This window comes from Bufo bufo, chromosome 1 (assembly GCF_905171765.1).
Source record: "Bufo bufo chromosome 1, aBufBuf1.1, whole genome shotgun sequence".
In the NCBI taxonomy this organism is placed as follows: domain Eukaryota; kingdom Metazoa; phylum Chordata; class Amphibia; order Anura; family Bufonidae; genus Bufo; species Bufo bufo.
The window spans coordinates 795,557,345-795,582,832 of record NC_053389.1 but is presented as its reverse complement, the minus strand read 5'-3'; the positions used below and the strand labels follow the sequence as shown (position 1 = coordinate 795,582,832).

At 41.1% G+C, this 25,488-nt stretch overlaps 1 protein-coding gene across 1 annotated transcript in view; it reads right to left on the bottom strand.

Moving 5' to 3' along the window:
* Window positions 1–25,488, bottom strand: part of LOC120986495 (venom factor-like) — a 72,270-nt gene that overhangs the window by 45,569 nt on the left and 1,213 nt on the right. The window contains exons 2-11 of the mRNA XM_040415114.1: window positions 24,889–25,075; window positions 24,040–24,202; window positions 18,203–18,273; window positions 17,557–17,651; window positions 17,366–17,448; window positions 15,225–15,312; window positions 14,985–15,087; window positions 14,064–14,184; window positions 2,460–2,575; window positions 2,070–2,216 (exon numbers count right to left, since the gene is read on the bottom strand). Of these exons, the coding sequence (XP_040271048.1) occupies window positions 2,070–2,216; window positions 2,460–2,575; window positions 14,064–14,184; window positions 14,985–15,087; window positions 15,225–15,312; window positions 17,366–17,448; window positions 17,557–17,651; window positions 18,203–18,273; window positions 24,040–24,202; window positions 24,889–25,075 (1,174 nt within the window). The remainder of the gene's footprint in view (window positions 1–2,069; window positions 2,217–2,459; window positions 2,576–14,063; window positions 14,185–14,984; window positions 15,088–15,224; window positions 15,313–17,365; window positions 17,449–17,556; window positions 17,652–18,202; window positions 18,274–24,039; window positions 24,203–24,888; window positions 25,076–25,488) is intronic.

Here is a 25,488-nt window from a genome sequence, read left to right as displayed (position 1 = left end):
ACTCCTATGCCTCTCATTATGGTAGTGTGTAAACCACATGCACCATAATGACCTTCTAATTTCACAGGGTCACGTGACTGTGCCCCCCACCCTGTACTGTGCCCCATTATACCCTGCATTGTGCCCTCTTACCATACACTGTACAGTGTCCCTAGTCATTCCCTGTACTGTGCACTTTTATACCCTTTTATCCGGTCACTGTATGGTGTTACTATCCATTCACTGTATGATGGTGTTAACCAGTAATTGTATGGAGGTTTTATCTGGTTACTGTATAAAAAGTATCCAGTCACTGTATGGTAGTGTTATCCAGGTACTGTATGGTCATAACTGTATCCCCTTCCCTGCCCACACCACTTTTTTAGACCTGGCATGAGTGGGGAAAAGTTGCAGATTGCTGACCACCAGGACCAGGTTCTGCACTCTGTCAGTACATGGCGGCCCCCCTCTCTGTCCCGCTGTGTACTAGTGCTTATTCTGACACTAAGGCTGGGTTCACATCACATTTTTTCCATCCATTTAATGTATACCAAAAACGTATACATTAACAGATGCCTCAGACTGATGCTATACAGTGGCGGCCGTTCACTATACAGTCCCATAGTAAAAAAAAAAAAACATATATGTTAACATATGTATTTTTTTACTGGACTCTGCAGGAAACAAAAATGTGGTGTGCTGCACATTTGTATACAGTAACTTTTTTGTATACATCAAACGGATAGAAAAACGTGATGTGAACCCACTGGGGGGGGGGCGGTGGTTTCGTACACAAATTTACTGTGGGGCCTAGTCAGTTCTAACTAGTGAGGGCTCCTTACACAGTATAATAACCCCCATACAGTATATTGACCCCCAGTGCCCCTCCATACAGTATAACCCCCATTCTGAATGGGGGCAACTTTGGGGTCATTATTCTGAATGGAGGGCGACTGTGGGGTCATTATACTGTGTGGGGGGCCCACTGAGATTTATCGCCCAAGGGCCCACATGAACCTGGAGCCGGCCCTGGCTGTATCAAACAGCACTTGCATCCCAATAACAAGAACGGTTTGCTGGAATCACAGAGCTGTATAATGGCAATTTGATCCCCAGTCAGTGCAGCAAGGTGTAATAGGATTGTTCCTATTACCCAGGCTGTAACCTCCCCCAATGAACCCTGTTCTGCTTCAATACTGTGGAATGATTCCTCTCTATCTTTTCCCTGAACTTCTATTCAGCAATATAAAAGTTTTAAAGTCTTTCCTAGCACTGTCCCTAGCGCCTGCTGACGTCTCTCCCTGCACTAAGTACACTGGAAAATGGCAGAATCCAAGACGGCTGAGGCTATTTATAGGGCTGTGACATCACAGGGCAGGCTGGCTGCTGATTGGTTGCATGCATGGCATTACGGGTGATCCCTCATTCCCAGAGTTTCTTGCTCCATGTCCTAACACGTGCAGCAGCCATTTTAGGAAAAAATGCGATTCGTTACCACGAAGCGTGAGGAAATTCGGATTCGGTGCGAATCGAATTTTTCCTGAAATTCGGATCGAATTCCACTTCGTCAACTTCGATTCGCTCATCTCTAGTTATAACTATATCTGTGAACCATAAACAATAAAATAAATTAACTGATTAAAGATAGTGAGTGCCGGGATTTCTTCAATATTCAAGTCAACACTGCAGAACCATTAGGCTTTCCATGCATTAAAATGGTATTCCAACAATTAAATATTGATGACCTATCCTCAGGATAGACCATAAAAATCTAATTTGTGGGAATCCGACACCATCCACCTCTACCGACTAGCTGTTCCTACCCTCCACCTCGACCGACTAGATGTTCCCACACAGCTCCATCACCTTTGTACACAATGGATGTAACCAGCTCCAATCACTACATGGTTGATGGAGCTGTGAAGTTCTGATGCCAAATTTCAGAGCCAGAGCTACCCTGGAACAGCTCATCAGAGAATAGGGCAATAATATTACAATCCTGGAATTTAACCTCCACTAAGTTTAGAATTTTCAAACATTCATTATTAGTCTATTACAAATGGAGACATGTCCAATAATAGAAATATTACTGTTATCTGCAGATTGCTTATGTCTGAGCGAGTATTCAGGGGCAACCGAGCAGTTCCATCTTCCAGAGTTGATCCTCTGACACCTCCTGGTTCTGCTATAACAGGGATACGATGAGCCGGAGACCCATCAGGATTAGTAACAAACACCTGAAATGGATAAAACCAAAAATGAGATTCTTGAAGAAGAAAAAAACACACCCAACATGTGCCATTCATAATCCTGTTATCTTCTTATGTGTCAGAGGGGCGTTTCATCTTTCTTGGGCAGAAAATAAGTTCCTTTGTAAAGAATTTTTTGCATTTTTACCTTATTTTATAAGCAGTAGATGAAAGTGCTAGATAAAAAATATAATTGTACAATATAATCTAATATGAAATCAGTGCACTTACCATAAGATCGAATGTCATTCCAGGCTTGAAATACTTGGATGTTTTTGTGTAGAGAATTTTATAGGGAGATTCCACAATGAAGATCTTATCCAGCTCATATTCCACCATATCACTGCCTGTAAGAGAAGGAGCCGTGCATTATACTGTATTTACATGGCTATGATTAAAGGGGTTGTCCCACGAAAAAATACATTTCTCAAACCAGAACCTGGATCTGAATACTGAATAAAATCACATTTTAAGGCTATGTACACCTTTGGGGACAATAATTTTTTTTTATTGCATTGTACTTAAATAAGTTTTTCGATTGGTCTTTATTAAAAATATGGAATCCTTTTTTGTGTACAAAGCTGACATGCTCTAGTAGAAGCTAGTGGATTTTTTGTCTTTTCCGACATCTGGGGAGCAGATGGACTCCTTATTTCTGCTCTCTAACCTTATAAACACTCATTATAGCTTAGTTATCTTAGGCTACTTTTACATTAGCATTTTTGCGGATCCGTCATGGATTTATGTCCCTGATTCTGTAGTTTACAGAAACACCCCATATGTGGTCGTAAAACTGCTGTACGGGCACACGGCAGGGCGCAGAAGGAAAGGAATGCCATACGGTTTTTGGAAGGCAGATTTTGCTGGACTGTTTTTTTTGACACCATGTCCCATTTGAAGCCCCCCTGATGCAACTCTAGAGTAGAAACTCCATAAAAGTGACCCCATCTAAGAAACTACACCCCTCAAGGTATTCAAAACAGATTTTACAAATGTCGTTAACCCTTTAGGTGTTCCACAAGAGTTATTGGCAAATGGAGATGAAACTTCAGAATTTAAATTTTTTGGCAAATTTGCCATTTTAATCCATTTTTCCCAGTAACAAAGCAAGGGTTAACAGCCAAACAAAACTCAATATTTATGGCCCTGATTCTGTAGTTTACAGAAACACCCCATATGTGGTCGTAAAACTGCTGTACAGGCACACGGCAGGGCGCAGAAGGAAAGGAATGCCATATGGTTTTTGGAAGGCAGATTTTGCTGGACTGTTTTTTTTTTTACACCATGTCCCATTTGAAGCCCCCCTGATGCGCCCCTAGAGGAGAAACTATAAAAAAGTGACCCCATTTTAGAAACTACGGGATAGGGTGGCAGTATTGTCGGTACTAGATTAGGGTACATATGAATTTTGTTTGCTCTATATTACACTTTTTGTGAGGCAAGGTAACAAGAAATAGCTGTTTTGGCACTGTTTTTATTTTTTATTATTTACAACATTCATCTGACAGGTTAGATCATGTGATATTTTTATAGACCAGGTTGTCACGGATGCGACGATACCTAATATGTATACTTTTTTTTTTATTTATGTAAGTTTTACACAATGATTTCTTTTTTAAACAAAAAAATCATGTTTTAGTGTTTCCATAGTCTGAGAGCCATAATTTTTTCAGTTTTTGGGCGATTACCTTGGGTAGGGTATGATTTTTTGATTTTTGCGGGATGAGATGACGGTTTTATTGGCACTATTTTGGGGTGCGTGTAACTTTTTGATCGCTTGCTATTACACTTTTTGTGATGTAAGGTGACAAAAAATGGTTTATTTAGCACAGTTTTTATTTTAAATTTTTTACGGTGTTCATCTAAGGGGTTAGGTCATGTGATATTTTTATAGAGCCGGTCGATACGGACGTGGAGATACCTAATATGTATACTTTTTTTTTATTTATGTAAGTTTTACACAATAATACCATTTTTGAAACAAAAAAAAAATAATGTTTTAGTGTTTCCATATTCTGAGAGCCATAGTTTTTTCAGTTTTTGGGCGACTATGTATCTTAGGTAGGGTCTCATTTTTTGCGGGATGAGATGATGGTTTGATTGGCACTATTTTGGGGTGCATATGACTTTTTGATCGCTTGCTATTACACTTTTTCTGATGTAAGGTGACAAAAAATGGTTTATTTAGCACAGTTTTTATTTTTTATTTTTTACGGTGTTCATCTGAGGGGTTAGGTAATGTGATATGTTTATATAGCTGGTCGATAGGGACGCGGCAATACCTAATATGTTAACTTTTTTTTTTTCCCTATTTTATACCTTTTTTTTACTTTATTTGGGGAAAATGTTTTTTTTTACTTTATTTTTTGTCCCACTTTGGTACTTCAACTTTTGGGGGTCTAATCCCTTTTACAATGCATTCCAATACTTCTGTATTGAAATGCATTGGCGGCCTTCCATGCTATCGGGTCCCCCCTACAGCCGCATGGGGACCCGATGGGACCGCCGCCCGCCGGATAAGGTAAAACTGCAAACCGCAGGTCTGAATTGACCTGCGGTTTGCGGTGATTGCCGATGGGGGGGTCACATAAACACACACACCCCCCCCCCCCGGCGTTGTGACAGGATGCCCGCTGAATGATTTCAGCGGACATCCTGTTCCGATTAACCCCCGCCGCGCCGCAATGTAATTTTAAACTTAGGATGCCCTGGGTCCTTAAGGACTCGGCAAACATGGCGTACCGGTACGTCCTAAGTCCTTAAGGGGTTAAACTGCTGTGTGCTCATTGAATGGAATTTTATGTCAGAGACTACATGAAAACATTTGCCACTATATGTTAGTATTATTTACACTCTGTTATTGGGGCAGTATTATAGCAGTATTATATTCAGTCTATCTCCCTCCATACAGAAATGTCAGGGGCTCCTTATACTTTTGCCTAAAGGTCTCTCTAGACCTTGATCTGGCCCCAATGCCAGCTATATCTGATTTTAATAAATGTCCCAAATAGTTCTATAGTTGATTTTATCAAATATCTAATTAACAAAAAAGTTTTCTAAAGATGTGTTCATGCAAATGATACTTTATCTCCAAGTAAAAAACCGATATTTGAGGTAATAATGATTGACATTTCTATATCATTTGGGCAAAACCATTTGGAAATACCAACAAGTGTAAAATGTCAATTTTCACTAATTTTTTAAAGCCCATTTGTCTCTAGCTTAGAAATGCAATGTAATTTGAAAAAGACCAGAAAAAAAAATATTAAAAGGGTTTTCCCACACTTATATGCTGATGACGTATCATCAGTATCTGATCAGTGGAGGTCCAACACCTGGCCCCACCCCCCTCCCCCAATCAGCTATTTGAGAATGCATCAGTGCTTTCTCCTTGCTTACCAAGCACAGTGCTGTACATTTTATAGTGGTTGTGCTTGGTATCGCAGCTGAGCTCCATTCACTTCAATGGGGCTGAGCAGCATCTAGGCCAAGTGACCAATGACTGTGACATCACTGGCCTAGGGAAACCTGAGAGAAGGCTCAAGTGCTACTGCGAGCGCCGCTGTCTACTAAAATAGCTGATCGGCAGGGGTCCCAGTGTCCGACCCCTACTGATCAGATACTGATGACCAATCCAGAGGATAGGTTGTCACTAAGTCTCGGAAAACCTTTAACCACCTCCGGACCGCCTAACGCAGGATCGCGTTCCGGAGGTGGCAGCCCTGCGCACAGTCACGCATATATGCGTCATCTCGCGAGACGCGAGATTTCCTGTGAACGCGCGCACACAGGCGCGCGCGCTCACAGGAACGGAAGGTAAGAGAGTTGATCTCCAGCCTGCCAGCGGCGATCGTTCGCTGGCAGGCTGGAGATGTGTTTTTTTTAACCCCTAACAGGTATATTAGACGCTGTTTTGATAACAGCGTCTAATATACCTGCTACCTGGTCCTCTGGTGGTCCCCTTTGTTTGGATCGACCACCAGAGGACACAGGTAGCTCAGTAAAGTCCCACCAAGCACCACTACACTACACTACACCCCCCCCCCTGTCACTTATTAACCCCTTATTAGCCCCTGATCACCCCTGATCACCCCATATAGACTCCCTGATCACCCCCCTGTCATTGATTACCCCCCTGTCATTGATCAACCCCCTGTAAAGCTCCATAAGACGTCCGCATGATTTTTACGGATCCACTGATAGATGGATCGGATCCGCAAAACGCATCCGGACGTCTGAATGAAGCCTTACAGGGGCATGATCAATGACTGTGGTTATCACCCCATATAGACTCCCTGATCACCCCCCTGTCAATGATTACACCCCTGTCATTGATTACCCCCCTGTAAAGCTCCATTCAGACGTCCGCATGATTTTTACGGATCCACTGATAGATGGATCGGATCCGCAAAACGCATCCGGACGTCTGAATGAAGCCTTACAGGGGCATGATCAATGACTGTGGTTATCACCCCATATAGACTCCCTGATCACCCCCCTGTCATTGATTACACCCCTGTCATTGATTACCCCCCTGTAAAGCTCCATTCAGACGTCCGCATGATTTTTACGGATCCACTGATAGATGGATCGGATCCGCAAAACGCATCCGGACGTCTGAATGAAGCCTTACAGGGGCATGATCAATGACTGTGGTTATCACCCCATATAGACTCCCTGATCACCCCCCTGTCATTGATTACCCCCCTGTCATTGATTACCCCCCTGTAAAGCTCCATTCAGATGTCCGCATGATTTTTACGGATGCACTGATAGATGGATCGGATCCGCAAAACGCATCCGGACGTCTGAATGAAGCCTTACAGGGGCATGATCAATGACTGTGGTTATCACCCCATATAGACTCCCTGATCACCCCCCTGTCATTGATTACACCCCTGTCATTGATCAACCCCCTGTAAAGCTCCATTCAGATGTCCGCATGATTTTTACGGATCCACTGATAGATGGATCGGATCCGCAAAACGCATCCGGACGTCTGAATGAAGCCTTACAGGGGCATGATCAATGACTGTGGTTATCACCCCATATAGACTCCCTGATCACCCCCCTGTCATTGATTACCCCCCTGTAAAGCTCCATTCAGATGTCCGCATGATTTTTACGGATGCACTGATAGATGGATCGGATCCGCAAAACGCATCCGGACGTCTGAATGAAACCTTACAGGGGCATGATCAATGACTGTGGTTATCACCCCATATAGACTCCCTGATCACCCCCCTGTCATTGATTACACCCCTGTCATTGATTACCCCCCTGTAAAGCTCCATTCAGACGTCCGCATGATTTTTACGGATCCACTGATAGATGGATCGGATCCGCAAAACGCATCCGGACGTCTGAATGAAGCCTTACAGGGGCATGATCAATGACTGTGGTTATCACCCCATATAGACTCCCTGATCACCCCCCTGTCATTGATTACCCCCCTGTAAAGCTCCATTCAGATGTCCGCATGATTTTTACGGATGCACTGATAGATGGATCGGATCCGCAAAACGCATACGGACGTTTGAATGAAGCCTTACAGGGGCGTGATCAATGACTGTGGTTATCACCCCATATAGACTCCCTGATCACCCCCCTGTCATTGATCACCCCCCCTGTCATTGATCACCCCCCCTGTCATTGATCACCCCCCTGTAAGGCTCCATTCAGACATTTTTTTGGCCCAAGTTAGCGGAATTATTATTTTTTTTCTTACAAAGTCTCATATTCCACTAACTTGTGTCAAAAAATAAAATCTCACATGAACTCACCATACCCCTCACGGAATCCAAATGCGTAAATTTTTTTAGACATTTATATTCCAGACTTCTTCTCACGCTTTAGGGCCCCTAGAATACCAGGGCAGTATAAATACCCCACATGTGACCCCATTTCGGAAAGAAGACACCCCCAGGTATTCTGTGGGGGGCATATTGAGTCCATGAAAGATTGAAATTTTTGTCCCAAGTTAGCGGAACGGGAGACTTTGTGAGAAAAAAATTAAAAATATCAATTTCCGCTAACTTGTGCCAAAAAAAAAAAAATTCTATGAACTCGCCATGCCCCTCATTGAATACCTTGGGGTGTCTTCTTTCCAAAATGGGGTCACATGTGGGGTATTTATACTGCCCTGGCATTCTAGGGGCCCCAAAGCGTGAGAAGAAGTCTGGTATCCAAATGTCTAAAAATGCCCTCCTAAAAGGACTTTGGGCACCTTTGCGCATCTAGGCTGCAAAAAAGTGTCACACATCTGGTATCGCCGTACTCAGGAGAAGTTGGGGAATGTGTTTTGGGGTGTCATTTTACATATACCCATGCTGGGTGAGAGAAATATCTTGGTCAAATGCCAACTTTGTATAAAAAAATGGGAAAAGTTGTCTTTTGCCAAGATATTTCTCTCACCCAGCATGGGTATATGTAAAATGACACCCCAAAACACATTCCCCACCTTCTCATGAGTACGGGGATACCAGATGTGTGACACTTTTTTGCAGCCTAGGTGGGCAAAGGGGCCCATATTCCAAAGAGCACCTTTAGGATTTCACAGGTCATTTACCTACTTACCACACATTAGGGCCCCTGGAAAATGCCAGGGCAGTATAACTACCCCACAAGTGACCCCATTTTGGAAAGAAGACACTCCAAGGTATTCCGTGAGGGGCATGGCGAGTTCCTAGAAATTTTTATTTTTTGTCACAAGTTAGTGGAAAATGCTGATTTTTTTTATTTTTTATTTTTTTCATACAAAGTCTCATATTCCACTAACTTGTGACAAAAAATAAAAACTTCCATGAACTCACTATGCCCATCAGCGAATACCTTGGGGTCTCTTCTTTCCCAAATGGGGTCACTTGTGGGGTAGTTATACTGCCCTGGCATTCTAGGGGCCCAAATATGTGGTAAGGAGTTTGAAATCAAATTCTGTAAAAAATGACCAGTGAAATCCGAAAGGTGCTCTTTGGAATATGGGCCCCTTTGCCCACCTAGGCTGCAAAAAAGTGTCACACATCTGGTATCTCCGTACTCAGGAGAAGTTGGGGAATGTGTTTTGGGGTGTCATTTTACATATACCCATGCTGGGTGAGAGAAATATCTTGGCAAAAGACAACTTTTCCCATTTTTTTATACAAAGTTGGCATTTGACCAAGATATTTATCTCACCCAGCATGGGTATATGTAAAAAGACACCCCAAAACACATTCCTCAACTTCTCCCGAGTACGGAGATACCAGATGTGTGACACTTTTTTGCAGCCTAGGTGGGCAAAGGGGCCCATATTCCAAAGAGCACCTTTCGGATTTCACAGGTCATTTTTTACAGAATTTGATTTCAAACTCCTTACCACACATTTGGGCCCCTAGAATGCCAGGGCAGTATAACTACCCCACAAGTGACCCCATTTTGGAAAGAAGAGACCCCAAGGTATTCGCTGATGGGCATAGTTAGTTCATGGAAGTTTTTATTTTTTGTCACAAGTTAGTGGAATATGAGACTTTGTATGAAAAAAAAAAAAAAATCATCATTTTCCACTAACTTGTGACAAAAAATAAAAAATTCTAGGAACTTGCCATGCCCCTCACGGAATACCTTGGGGTGTCTTCTTTCCAAAATGGGGTCACTTGTGGGGTAGTTATACTGCCCTGGCATTCTAGGGGCCCAAATGTGTGGTAAGGAGTTTGAAATCAAATTCTGTAAAAAATGACCTGTGAAATCCGAAAGGTGCTCTTTGGAATATGGGCCCCTTTGCCCACCTAGGCTGCAAAAAAGTGTCACACATCTGGTATCCCCGTACTCAGGAGAAGGTGGGGAATGTGTTTTGGGGTGTCTTTTTACATATACCCATGCTGGGTGAGATAAATATCTTGGTCAAATGCCAACTTTGTATAAAAAAATGGGAAAAGTTGTCTTTTGCCAAGATATTTCTCTCACCCAGCATGGGTATATATAAAATGACACCCCAAAACACATTCCCCACCTTCTCCTGAGTACGGAGATACCAGATGTGTGACACTTTTTTGCAGCCTAGGTGGGCAAAGGGGCCCATATTACAAAGAGCACCTTTCGGATTTCACAGGTCATTTTTTACAGAATTTGATTTCAAACTCCTTACCACACATTTGGGCCCCTAGAATGCCAGGGCAGTATAACTACCCCACAAGTGACCCCATTTTGGAAAGAAGAGACCCCAAGGTATTCGCTGATGGGCATAGTGAGTTCATAGAACTTTTTATTTTTTGTCACAAGTTAGTGGAATATGAGACTTTGTAAGAAAAGAAAAAAAAATAAAAAATCATCATTTTCCGCTAACTTATGACAAAAAATAAAAAGTTCTATGAACTCACTATGCCCATCAGCGAATACCTTAGGGTGTGTACTTTCCGAAATGGGGTCATTTGTGGGGTGTTTGTACTGTCTGGCCATTGTAGAACCTCAGGAAACATGACAGGTGCTCAGAAAGTCAGAGCTGCTTCAAAAAGCGGAAATTCACATTTTTGTACCATAGTTTGTAAACGCTATAACTTTTACCCAAACCATTTTTTTTTTACCCAAACATTTTTTTTTTATCAAAGACATGTAGAACAATAAATTTAGAGCAAAATTTATATATGGATCTCGTTTTTTCTGCAAAATTTGACAACTGAAAGTGAAAAATGTCATTTTTTTGCAAAAAAAATCTTTAAATTTCGATTAATAACAAAAAAAGTAAAAATGTCAGCAGCAATGAAATACCACCAAATGAAAGCTCTATTAGTGAGAAGAAAAGGAGGTAAAATTCATTTGGGTGGTAAGTTGCATGACCGAGCAATAAACGGTGAAAGTAGTGTAGGTCAGAAGTGTAAAAAGTGGCCTGGTCTTTCAGGGTGTTTAAGCACTGGGGGCTGAGGTGGTTAAAGTAGAAATCGGTGCAAATTTTTAGCTTTCTTGGGAATATTTGATAATTTGGCATTTATCAAGATAGTAGCAAGGGAGAACAATCCAGCACTTTGTAAAATCTTCATGTGCTTTATTGGTATCGTAGCAAATAATTCACAATTAAAAAACCTTCACCCAAACAGCAGTTGCATTTGACGCGTTTCAAACACCTCTGTGTTCTTAGGCTACTTTCACATTAGCGTTAATATTTTCCGGTTTGAGATCCGTCATAGGGACAAAACGTAACTGAACAGGACGGAATGCTCTAAAATACATTCCGTTCCGTTCTCATACCGGAGAGCAAACCGCAGCATGCTTTCCGTCCTGTGATGCGGAGCAAGACAGATCCGTCATGACCCACAATGCAAGTCAATGGGGATGATGGATCCGTTTAAATCTGACACAATAGAAAACAGATCCGTCCCCCATTGACTTTCAGTGGATTTTATGACAGATCTGTCCTGGCTATGTTGAAGATAATACAACCGGATCTGTTCATAACAGATGCAGATGGTTGTATTATCAGTAACGGAAGCGTTTTTGCTGAACCCTGCCGGATCCAGCAAAAACGCTATTGTGAAAGTAGCCTTAATCGTAACTCAAGTTACGATTAAGAAAACAGAGGTATTTGAAATGTGTCAACTGCAACTGCTGTCTGTACGAAGGTTTTTTGCTTGTGAATTATTTGCTACAATACCAATAAAGCGCATGAAGATTTTACAAAGTGCTGGATTGTTCTCCTTTTCTACTACTACATTTGATTTGCCTGGTTCGGAACCGTGCACCAAGTCATTAATGTGGAGGTGATCTGGATTTTTCTTTAAACAAGTGACATTTATCAAGATGCCAGATTATAGATATTTATTTGCATATGTCTTGTCATGCATTTTCATAAGTGTACAGTCTTATCTGAAGATATTATAGTTTAAATGTTAATGCTCATTGCCTTTAAGTGTAAAGTCAGACTGAACCAGAGTCTAATATCTTTCTGTAGGATTGAAACAGGCCGAGATGAGGTTATGCTGAGTTCAGTTTGGGTAAAATGTTTGTAGGAACATAGAATGTATTGTCTTTTAAAAATTATTGTGAGCAGACGTAGTGTATCTGTTAATACTATAATGGGTCCAACAGACATGTGTCTGTGAGAGAGAACCATTTAAATAGCAATGTATTATTTTACTTCATTACAAAGTCATTAAGAAAGTCTGCCTTATAGGAAGCATTGGGTGTGTGAATGTCCCATTCATGTCTTCATAATTATATTCTATATATTCCTGTGTGGTATATTTAGATTTGCAGCATATCTTAACCAATGAATTATATAATATGTCATCTCTGTGTAACAGTGTGTCGATATATATATGTATATAAATATATATATATATATATATCATTTAGAATATATATTTTATGCCATGTATATTTCACTGACTGGATATAACCTTAGAAGGTTTAGAAAGTATTGAAGTTATCTTCCTACTAATTGGGTTTCATGAGGAGAGCTGAATATTATTAGCCAGCCATGTGGGCAAGTTAATGAACCCGGATATCAAGTAAAAGGGCCCATTGTCCATTATCATGAATTTAAAAAGACGGTAGAAGATGGTGACTCCAACATGTCTAGATTATGGATAAGTAAAATGTCAGGAAGCAACCCTTAATACTGATGTATATTGGAGAGGTTAAAAAGGTTATGTGAATGTATTATTAGGTATTTAGAATAAATTTTGAAGGTTGTGGTATTCATCTGCAATACCACAGTGCCATCTAGAGGCAGATGGACAATAGTACATTATTTTATAACTTGTTTTCTATAACATAGCAAGGGTTAAGATTACATCATAGTAGTATTAACATACGTTACACCCTCCTCAGTTGATTGGGAGATCATAATTCAGGAGGAGGTAACGTAAGATATCAGGGAGGATAAGTATTGCTGGATAGGAACATAGGAAGAGATCAAACCATCAGATCAAACCATCAGATCAGATCATCAGATCACAAGAAACAGGGTCCTCATAAGAAAGAAAAAAAGATCCATAAAGGATATTAAAAGAAACTTGAATTATATTTTGACCACTAGAGAACTCCTGAGAACTGGTCCCATCCAAGACTCTGCCCATCCTTGACTTGGTAATGTATATTATTTATTGCTTTTGATATTAATAAGATATTCCTCTCAGCATATAGTGAAGAGTTCCCATACTGTGGGAACGTATAGTGTTAAACACCTCCCTAAATGCTAGTTGTCCTCTTAGCAAAGATGCATATTGCTAATGGGAGATTAGACATTGTCTGAGTAGAGGAAAAACTCTGGGAAATTATATTTCCATAGTCTGATTGCCGAGTAGGGTATAATATCATATTAATATCATTTATATTTTTGATTGTCATAGGCTGAGACAGAGTTAAGGGACAACATTTATTGTTCCTGTATTAATCTGTATTTTGTCATGTTATAGCCTGTTGGTAAACAGAAAATCCTGAGTTTCTCTTCATATATTAATTATTGGTCTGTTTGATAAAATATAGCATTTATATCTTATCATATGTAACTTTAAGTAATTCTGTGCTGGTGAGAAAGTGATAGTAGGTTACACCACCATCTAGTGGTGGTTTGTTGGTACTGCGTCAATTTGTCTATCCATTGATCTTATGTCTGTTTTATATTGGATTTTACTAATTTGTAAAAAAAATTTATATTTTTGCATAATTGATTGCCCCTTTGTTTTCATTAATTGCATAAATTAAATTTAGAGTCTCAAGATGAAAGAAAAGGCGTTTTTTATGTCCGCCTAGTGGATTTTTTTGACATTTTATCTCTTATATAAGATATTTATATTTTATATAAAAGATATAGTTTGACAGTCTACATAAAGGCAAGACCAAGGCGATATTTGTTTCTCTTACCTGAATCAGTAATGACAGTAACAGACACAAATATGCTCCATTGTAACATGTCTCTCTCTTCTTCAAAGACCTTCACCAAGTCCTCTCTTTTCAAAACTGCAAAACCTACACCGTCGCTGATCTAGATGAAAGTTGTAAAACCACAGTCAACATCGTCTATGCCATGGATGGCCAACTGGTTAAATTGGTTGTTTCTTGAAGACAGGCCTTCCATACTCAATTACAGAATAGGAATGTCATTGAGAAGGTGCCCCCACTCAACGGAAAACATAAGCCATCTATCCATTCATCAGAATAGCTGCTATGTGATACTATATATGTGGCAGCTCCCACTCTGGCAGACTTGAATCATGAATGCATGGATGACTAAATAGCCAGATATCTGGCTTATGTCAGCTTTCTCCCTGTATGAGCCACAATGGAGAGCTGCTCTATAAGGGAAGCTCCCACTTGGTCACTTGGTTCAATGGTCATCATGTAATGATACATATCTGCCTGGTGACGTCTTTACCTAAGCAAAATCCGTTGTTTGCCAGGGGAGATGGGAGCCTGACCCTTGGCCTTTTCTGGATACAGTACCACTCTTGTCCATGGTCTGTGTCTGTTAATGCACCTTAACCTCAGTCACTTAACGCTAAAGTACTAGGCACCTGCCTATGGACAAGAAGATTGATACTGCAGAGAAAACCTATGGTCCATCAGTCTCCACAGTATAAAGTGCTATGGATCCAATACTGCATTTTGGCTTCCATTTATTAAGGAATCTATGATGCAGATGTGAACAAGGTCTAAATCTCAGACAGCCCCGTTAGTTAGTATCACATGTATCATTCTGATGGATTCTGATGATGGTTCATTTAAGAGTAAATGTATTTATAGAAGGAAGAAGAAGATAAACTTAGAAGAAAAAAAATATATTACATCTATTCTCCTCAAGGTATCTGGCAGAGTTTTCTTCTCGTTGTCTCTCTCGAGCCCAAAGATCACAAAGGCTTTTCCGTGAACAGGTTCACCATAGAGATAGCTGATGAGAAAAAAAATAACTATGTTTTACTACCAGTCACATTAAAATCTCATTCATAGATGTCAGTGACAGCTGGAATAAGTTCCAAACATCTCTAGAACTGATAAAAATTCAACATGGCCATGACTTATACTCACTTTGCCTCTATGTCCACTGTTAAATCTTTGTCTTTAATGTAGAAAAATTTCTGAGATGCAGTCACTTTTACTTCAAAACTTGGTAGAACTAAAAATAAATGCAAAAAGGAAAATGAAATTGACCATTTTAAATCCCTGTAAAAGTCAATCTTGCAATACCACATCTAACCATGTGGTGTGCTGTTCAGGGAAAACATGACTGAGCAACGCAAAGTAAAAAGACATCATTCAGACCTGTATAGTTCAATACTCTACATAGACATCTGGTGGTTGGAATGTCCACTGCACTAATAAACAAATGCTCAAATGCCCTATTTTTGCAATTTTCAATTTCAAATGAGCCAGAGTGAAGAGCATCTAGAAAGAGCATCTAGAAAGAGCATCCATCTTTTTAAGGCACCAGTGCACTGACCCATTAAACACACAGTCCATTCATTTTAACAGGCACCATGTGATGCTTCATTTCCAGTTTGGCGAGGCTGAACAGAAATTGAGCATTCACTGCCAAGTTCTTCAGCAGATTTGAGCTGATCACTTATGATGCCAGAAATGGAACATATCATGATCAGCTTATTTTGGGAGGTCAATTTTGTCAATTTGATCACATGTCCAAATCAGAATACCATATTTGAGGATCAGCAGGGCTTTTTTTCTCAGAGAAAAGGTGGTGGAACTCAGCCCCCCTCCCCTGGCCACGCCCCTACCCACCCCTAGGACCGCCCCCTAAAACCGCCCCTTTAGAGAACAGGGATGCAAGTAAAATTTGGGGGGGGCTATAAAAGTCCAGCCCAGCAAAGAAACCCCCCAGATGGGGATGGCACTGTTAATGGGGGATCAGGGGATGGCACTGTTAATGGGGGATCTGGGGATGGCATCCGCAGATCCCCCATCCTATAACAGTGCCATCCACAGACCCCCCCATCCTATAACAGTGCAATCCACAGACCCCCCCACCCCATAACAGTGCCATCCACAGACCCCCCCATCCTATAACAGTGCAATCCACAGACCCCCCACTCCATAACAGTGCCATCCACAGACCCCCCCCTTAACAGTGCCATCCACAGACCCCCCCTTAACAGTGCTATCCACAGACCCCCCCACCCCATAACAGTGCCATCCACAGACCCCCCCCACCCCATAACAGTGCAATCCACAGACCCCCCCACCCCATAACAGTGCCATCCACAGACCCCCCCACCCCATAACAGTGCCATCCACAGACCCCCCCACCCCTTAACAGTGCCATCCACAGACCCCCCCACCCCATAACAGTGCAATCCACAGACCCCCCACCCCATAACAGTGCCATCCACAGACCCCCCCCCACCCCTTAACAGTGCCATCCACAGACCCCTCCTTTAACAGTGCCATCCACAGACCCCCTCCCCTTAACAGTGCTATCCACAGACCCCCCCCCACCCCATAACAGTGCCATCCACAGACCCCCCCACCCCTTAACAGTGCCATCCACAGACACCCCCCCCACCCCATAACAGTGCCATCCACAGACCCCCCCCTTAACAGTGCCATCCACAGACCCCCCCCCATAACACTGCCATCCACAGACCCCCCCCCCATTGCCGCTCCAGTACAGTTATAAAATGTGTAAAATTAATAATGATTCTATTCATTAGGCCCCCTCTGTAGTAGAACATTCAATATATCCATCCTACTCACAGGGCTGTTATCGTAATCCAGGCCGGCCGGGCAGACGAGCGGCAGCGTCACTGACTGACGTCACGTGCCCGGCCTACTTTATGAATGAAGCAGGCGGCGCAGGCACGTGACGTCAGTCAGTGACGCTGCCGCTCGTCTGCCCGGCCGGCCTGGATTACGATAACAGCCCTGTGAGTAGGATGGATATATTGAATGTTCTACTACAGAGGGGGCCTCATGAATAGAATCATTATTAACACATTTTATAACTGTACTGGAGCTGGGGGCCGGAGCACAGTGAACGCACCGGCCCCCAGCTCCTCCTCCCAGTCCCTCCCCGCTGATACATCACAGCTTGCGATGCTGGAGCATGGCAGGCTGCGATGTCAAAAGGTGGCGGAACGCCGTTCCGGTGCGTTCCGCCAGAAAAAAAGCCCTGAGGATCAGACAACAGTAAGGCTCTTGCTTTGTCCTGTTCTTACCATATTCCTTCACTTCAAATTGTGTGGTATAATTCTGTATCAAGGTGTCCTCAAACTTTGCTGATACTGTCCATATTCCCAAACTGTTAAGAAGACAGAAAAAGTTTGTAATTATTTTCATCTTTGTCATCATGATAAATATATGATCCTCAGGGGATGCTGCCCCCTACTTCCATGTTTTTGTTTCTCACCTTACAAGATCGGGCAGTTTATGAGACATGGAGATGATTCCGGTTTTGGAGTTTTGTTGAATGAGATCTTTTTTGACTATGACATTTTCTGGAGTCTATGAAGAAAAAAAGAGCTTCTTAATTAAACAGGTATGGTCCAGCACAGTGACCCAGTATGGTGCTATTTAGTGCACGTACTTCTTCTTAAGACTAGTCACCTAGTCCACATATGTGGACCCAAGGAAGACTGATTCATGATGGAGTCCATTTCTACCCCATAGTTAACTAGATGTACATGGAACTGTCAAGCCTGGTGTACACTAGTTCGGTCTTAGAAGAGTGTGACCTGTGCAGCCATCCTTGCATAGTGGTGATTGCAATGATCAGATTTGTGGTGCAGACAACTGTGGTACTGTCATTTGGGCACCATACAGTATAATACCGTCAATTAGTCTATCAATAAGGTTTAGCTTTGTGCACCGTATGACAATATACCATATAATGTAAGATCTGCCTTGAACCTACCTGGTATTGACACTGGCCACTATCCTTAATAGCTAAAACTGCTCCCTACAAAGTAAGTAGGGTTCCACCACATCACTCTCTGTAGTAACGCAGTATAACAATTGGACTGTATAGCACATTGTGTCAAAGAAAGCAGTCTTACCAGGAATTCAATGATCACCGGTTTGCTCACTGGTTTTAGTTTTGGGGTCATGGTGAAAATCCTGTATAGAACTTTGTAAGAAAGAAAAAGAGAAATCTGTAAGTACCATGTAGCGTATATAGGTTTCGTTATATATGGGTCAACAATTTATTATGTCTTTATATTCTGAATCTGCTTTCTTCAGTATTTACAGATGTAGCATGTCCCAGGTCAGAGGTGTAACTTGACGTTCCTGGGCCTTAATGTAAAATCTGTAACGTGGTCCCCATCAATCATGTTTCATTGATATCCTTTTATGTGGCACCAGAGTCTAGCTGTGATGGCCACTTTTGCACCGCCTATAACTACACCCCTGCTTCAGGCTTACACTTGCTTTCAACATGTACCTTGGTGCCACCATATAACATTGTCCTAGGTAGAGTCCCAAGAATAGATGCCAGTCACACTGTTGAATCTCTGCCCAAGCAACAACTCCATCCACAGGATAACCTTAAATATGTTGTCCAGTGGGGCAAATTCTTTAATAAAGTGCTCAGAACGGTGTTAAAAAAGTCTCTCTCCCCCTCCCTCCCTCACTACTGCAATGCTTACCGGATGCCCGCTGGTCTCCACTTCCTGTTATGGGCCCAACACATAGAAAGTGGCAGTGAGAGACCTGAGAGTGATCAGGAAGTGGAGGTCAGCCGCGACCCGATAAACGGTAATGGCAGTAAAACTGACTACAAAAAATGTTCTCATTTAGTCATAAAAATACATAAAACTGCATAAAAAAGTATAATGTTACTCAATAAAAAACATTTATTAATATATTAATATTGTACTAATTAAAGAGAATCTGTCCCCAGGTACCTCCCTATCCAGCTGTCTGCATAGACACATAGCTGTGTGTCACCTGATTAAACGCTCTTTTTCTTTTGTTGATCTGAGGCTCCGTTCCAGAGTTACGATACTTTTTATTAATATGCAAATTAAGCATTTGGTGCAATGAAGGCATCACCATTGCTCTTGTTGCACCCAAGCTCTGCTCCTTTCTGGGAACAGCTGTTTTGATTGACAGTAACATGTAGTAGGAATGCAGTGAGGGAGGGGCTAACCACATAAAGGAGCAGAGCTTGAGTTCAAAAAGAGCAACGGTGATGCCCTCATTGCACCAAAGGCCTAATTTACATATTGAGAAAAAGTATCACAACTTGGGAATGGAGCCTCTGATCAACAAAAGGAAACCACATTTGAATCAGATGAACCACAGCTATGTGTCAAGGCAAACAGTTTAATAAGGAGGTTGCTGGACAGATTCAGATATAATGCAAAATATATAAATTATATGATCACTATGTGATATTTCCACACTATAAATATATACAGATGTAGCCAAGCTAAACTTGACTCTGAAAACACATGGCACAGTGTCTTGTGACAAAAGACATTGAAAAGTTAGTTATCTTTTTCTTGACATTCTTTATTTAACGCGTTAACCATCAAGTTTAGCTCGGCTGTATCTGTAAGAAGCTCCATTGATAAACGTCTTTCAACATATGTGACCAGTGATATCCAATCAAAAACTACTCATCTGGGAGCATGTGGTCCCATCAAACCAATCAAGGACCAGCTTTATCTCATTCAAAAGAATTGACAGAAGCAACCTCCAACACAAAATTTATGCAGCCAGTATTTTCCCGGTTTTGATTGGAACCATACATGACTGTCTTTCTCAAATTTGCAAAAGAGGAGAGAAATGCTATCCAATTTTTTTTTTGTGTTTCTTCTCTTTCCCCTCTTTTCTTTTCTTTCTTCCTTTCTCCTTCTCCTTATCTCCTTCTCAGGGATGTTGGGGAGGGAGGAAGGGGTGGACACATCGCGGGGTTGGGGTTGGGGTGGGGGGGAGGGGGGAAATGGGGTGTGAGCTAGGGGAAAAATGCTACTAATTATATTGAGCTTTTGGAAATGGCAAAGTTTGTGGATAGCTCACCACCCTCCTCAATAAGGTAAGGGTGCTCTAGTCGAAAAACTGCTCACTCAGTCAGTCCAAGCGTAATGAATAAAAATGAAAGAACGACTGGCACTCACTATGTGGTTCACATCAAACAAACTATACTTTATTGACCGCCAGTTCTACAGTTGAGTAATAGCAGCAATTAAAACAGCAATTAAAACAATGATGACTGTTAAAAAACCCCTAAAAAAATAAAATACAATGCACTGGTTATATAAATATATACAGAAACGCAACACAATAAAATCTCCTGAATATATAGTAGACTATGTATATTGCAACAATGTTCCTTTGCCAGATGGCAGTGTGTATCCAAATCAGTCGTGTTCGGGATATTTGCTTTTTAGATGGAAAATGTCCATTAATATCCTACCCAATGTCCACCATATATTAGTTCAAATGATCCGGATCCGAAGGAATCCACAAGCTGCAATGGCTATAGTATTCAATGCTGCTGGGGGATGCCGTATCCCTGTATATGTTGTTTGTATTCAGCAGTCCTTTAGCCAGCTCGTGTTTACTGCCTTCAATGGCTTGGCATATTATATATTACAGGGAAATATTGCTTACCCCTGATGCGGGTCTTCAGCAGTCGGATTTGGCTGCTCACTACGCCGCTGCACCGATCGCTCTCGGCGTCCTCGCTCTCTGCTGTTTGTCACGTGGTGTCTCAGAGATATCGCGGGACTTGGAAACTTAGTTTCGATATTCTTATGCGAGGTGCTTCGGTAAGGTGAAAGACTGGAGCGCTCCACTTTTGAAAAATGATGATCTATATCTTGTCGATCATATCCTGAATCTTGCTGTAGACAGGGATATAACGCTAAACGCGTTTCGAGGACTTCAATCCTCTTCCTCAGTAGCTATATCCCTGTTGATACGTCATCTCCTTTTATATCCCCACAAGCAGTCCACAAAATCTGGGCTGGAATCTATTTTTCACATAATGCGGTTTAGGTGCGTTTTCAATGCGGTTTTAAAATCGCTTATGCGTTTTTTGTTGTATTTGAACCGCAACCTCTTAATACATATTTATATATCAAAACACAATGATAAAACGATGTAAAATGTAGAGATAATCTACAAAATATATATGACCACGTGGGTTGAACGTGGGAAAGGACTGGATTATGACCACGTTGGATATCCAGTCCCTCTACACGGTAATAGACCATGAAGCTGGAATAAGAGCCATTAGAGCACAGTTGGAAAATAGCAAGACAATGAAGAAGCTACAATCAGATTTTATTTTAGAAGGGATTGAACACATCTTACAACATAACTATTTTTATTTTGAAGGAAGTTTTTATTTACAGATCAGAGGAACGGCCATGGGCACCAGGTTTGCCCCCAGCTATGCAAACCTGTTCCTAGCACAATGGGAGCAGGAAACCATTGATTTGCATAGAGGGGGCAACCTGGTGCTCTGGCGACGTTATATAGATGACGTGCTTTTAATTTGGAAGGGAGATCAAGCTAGTCTCAAAAAATTCATAGGGGAATTAAATGTAAATAACCTAAATTTGGTTTTTATCCAAAGTATTAATGTGACAGAAATTGAATTTTTAGACTTGTCGATCACGAGAACAGCTGAAAAGTATATTTGTAAGACATACCAAAAACCTTCGGCCAGGAATGCATTTATTTTACACTCCAGCTGCCACTTGCCAAACTGGCTACTAAATGTACCCTTCGGACAGTTCCGTAGATTAAAACGGAACTGTACCGAAGAGGCCCAATTTGAAGTGGAAGCCATGCATTTGAAAGAGAAATTCCTGGCCAAACAATATCCGAGTAACATACTAGAAGGGTCATTGGAAAAGGTTAGGAAATTACCAAGGAGCACACTATTGACTGTAAAAACAGCTGAACAGAATGAGACAGACTCCCAATTTAGGATTATCCTTCCCTATATAACACAAAGAAGGAAAGTGGAAGAAATTATTAAACGCCATTGGCACCACCTTCTGCAAGATAAAGTTATAGGTAGGATAATACCTACAAGTGCCCCTCGTACAATAGGGGATCACATGTTTGGCCGTTTATCGGCACTGTGATCCCCTCTTGTTGACGGGCCCACCTCCCCCTGTCCTACTTTGATATACCACATCTATCAATTTTAGAAGAAATGGAAGAATATAAGATGTACAGGAGGATGCCCTTTTATATACTAAAGTCTTTTTATGAACCGTCATTTAGTCCTCATCTGTCCATAAATTATTATACTTCCTGTTTTATACATTTTATAAATTTTGAACATATTTTTATATTTTGTAGATTATCTCTACATTTTACATTGTTTTATCATTGTGTTTTGATATATAAATATGTATTAAGAGGTTGCGGTTCAAATACAACAAAAAACGCATAAGCGATTTTAAAACCGCATTGAAAACGCACCTAAACCGCATTATGTGAAAAATAGATTCCAGCCCAGATTTTGTGGACTGCTTGTGGGGATATAAAAGGAGATGACGTATCAACAGGGATATAGCTACTGAGGAAGAGGATTGAAGTCCTCGAAACGCGTTTAGCGTTATATCCCTGTCTACAGCAAGATTCAGGATATGATCGACAAGATATAGATCATCATTTTTCAAAAGTGGAGCGCTCCAGTCTTTCACCTTACCGAAGCACCTCGCATAAGAATATCGAAACTAAGTTTCCAAGTCCCGCGATATCTCTGAGACACCACGTGACAAACAGCAGAGAGCGAGGACGCCGAGAGCGATCGGTGCAGCGGCGTAGTGAGCAGCCAAATCCGACTGCTGAAGACCCGCATCAGGGGTAAGCAATATTTCCCTGTAATATATAATATGCCAAGCCATTGAAGGCAGTAAACACGAGCTGGCTAAAGGACTGCTGAATACAAACAACATATACAGGGATACGGCATCCCCCAGCAGCATTGAATACTATAGCCATTGCAGCTTGTGGATTCCTTCGGATCCGGATCATTTGAACTAATATATGGTGGACATTGGGTAGGATATTAATGGACATTTTCCATCTAAAAAGCAAATATCCCGAACACGACTGATTTGGATACACACTGCCATCTGGCAAAGGAACATTGTTGCAATATACATAGTCTACTATATATTCAGGAGATTTTATTGTGTTGCGTTTCTGTATATATTTATATAACCAGTGCATTGTATTTTATTTTTTTAGGGGTTTTTTAACAGTCATCATTGTTTTAATTGCTGTTTTAATTGCTGCTATTACTCAACTGTAGAACTGGCGGTCAATAAAGTATAGTTTGTTTGATGTGAACCACATAGTGAGTGCCAGTCGTTCTTTCATTTTCATTTTTATATTGAGCTTTTACTCTAATTTTTTGGTGTATCTGTTTTATATACCAATAAAGATGTTAAATAAAAAAATTTAAAAGCGGGGAGAAATTCAGAAACACCTGATCTGTACTTAAGCATAGAGAAGGAGAAATGAGACATATTAAATTCAACAAAGTTAATCTAAAATCTCTAGGACTTAGTGTGATTATATAAAAAAAAAAATCCACTTGAAAAATGAATAAAAATTTCTATGTCTCGCAAAAATTCACTCCTTTTCTTTTTTCACTAATTGTATTTTTATTGCCCCACTAGGTGGATGGGTAATCTCTGAAAATAAAATTATGGATGTATCTATTTTTTCCTTACGTGCACAAATTTTGAAACCTTTGGTGAACCAGGCAAAATGATAACAAGAAGTAGCAATATCTATATTTAAAGCTAATGGGAAGTCTCTTTTGTTGTCTTCAAGAACTATACATGTGGATTCCCATTTTTTGGTGGATAAAGGAATGTATTTGTTACGATTTAGTTATGTCATAACACTGTACCTGTAGATCCTGGGGTGTAGATGGGTTTGTCAGTCTGTATGAATATATATCCACTTTGATAGGACACCAGGACGACTTTCTCCAGATTGCAAGTAGCAGACTTTACAGTGATGTACACAAACTGTTTCTTATTTGGGTCTTTTTCCAGATTATTTGAGGGTATCTTAAAAAAAAGAAGAAAAAAACATCAGAAGCTGAAAAGATGGAAAAGGCTAAACTCTTACCCAGATTTATTAACCACCACATAGAATCTACAAGGAATGTTTCTCTCTCTACAGATTATGAAAATTAAGACCATTATAACTTCATTATAACTTGACACTTCCTATCCATCTATATTATCTACAGCACTCATCAGCAACGATTATTTCTCCTTGACCAAAAACACCAGGCTAGTCAACAAACGTTACAATGCAGTTTAATAAGACCTGCAGACACAGGCCTAGATCATAGGACCTTTGACCCCAATATAGTTGAAGTTCAATATCTAAGGATCTGGTCCTTCACTGTGATTTCAGGAGAGTAATTTTCTGAATTTTGGTGATTATATCTAGAGTTATCCACATTACCTGAATATCGTCAAGGTCATCAAGCTGAAGTGTACAACCAGGAAAAACATCTAGAAGGGGACTGAAGCTATAACTACAGAAGCATCCAGAATCAGGACCAAGACTGAAGAGGATACTGAGCACAATGACTAGACTGAGACTGGAGCACATCAATAATATCTGTTCATGATAGAGATAACCCACCACTAGTGGCCACCACCAGGAAACATGGGTTACCTTACCCAGAGGAAAAGACAGGTACGTGATGTGCCACCCAAGGATGACTTGAATGCAATCTTACCGTCAACTTAACATCTCCAAAGAATTTGTTATCGCTGTTCACAGAGACTCTGCTCGAAACTAAAGTATATTTCTTTCGGGGAAAGTCATGGACGTTTATTTCAGCATTAACCGTAGAACCGTGTCCATCTACTATTATGGTCTCCTCGCTGTCCACACGCAGCACGTTGGGTGTAATCAGGCTGCATCTGGTAGAAGAAATGCATGACGAGAAAAGGTCAATATCTGAAAACTGATACAAAGTATGCCCAGTTTGATTACCTGCAGAGGTGGACTGGCCATAGAGCCTACAGGGAAACTTTCACAGTGGGCTGACGCCCAGGGGCCACAGGAGCCCTTCTCATGACCAACAACCATGGTAAGTAATGATCTGACGCTCCCCTCATGACTCCAGAATGGAGTAGTAGAATAAAACATGGCAGCTAGCACTAGCGACCTCAAAAAGGCAGTTTTGTGATGCATTGTGGAATTTGGCTCTGCTGGGGTAGTATAATGTGCCACAATACGGTATTGCTGGCCCCCTCTACTTGTGCTGCCCTGCGTTCTGTCGATTTGGACCCAACTACAAAATGAGGCCACTTTTAGTTTTTTCTTTCCAGGG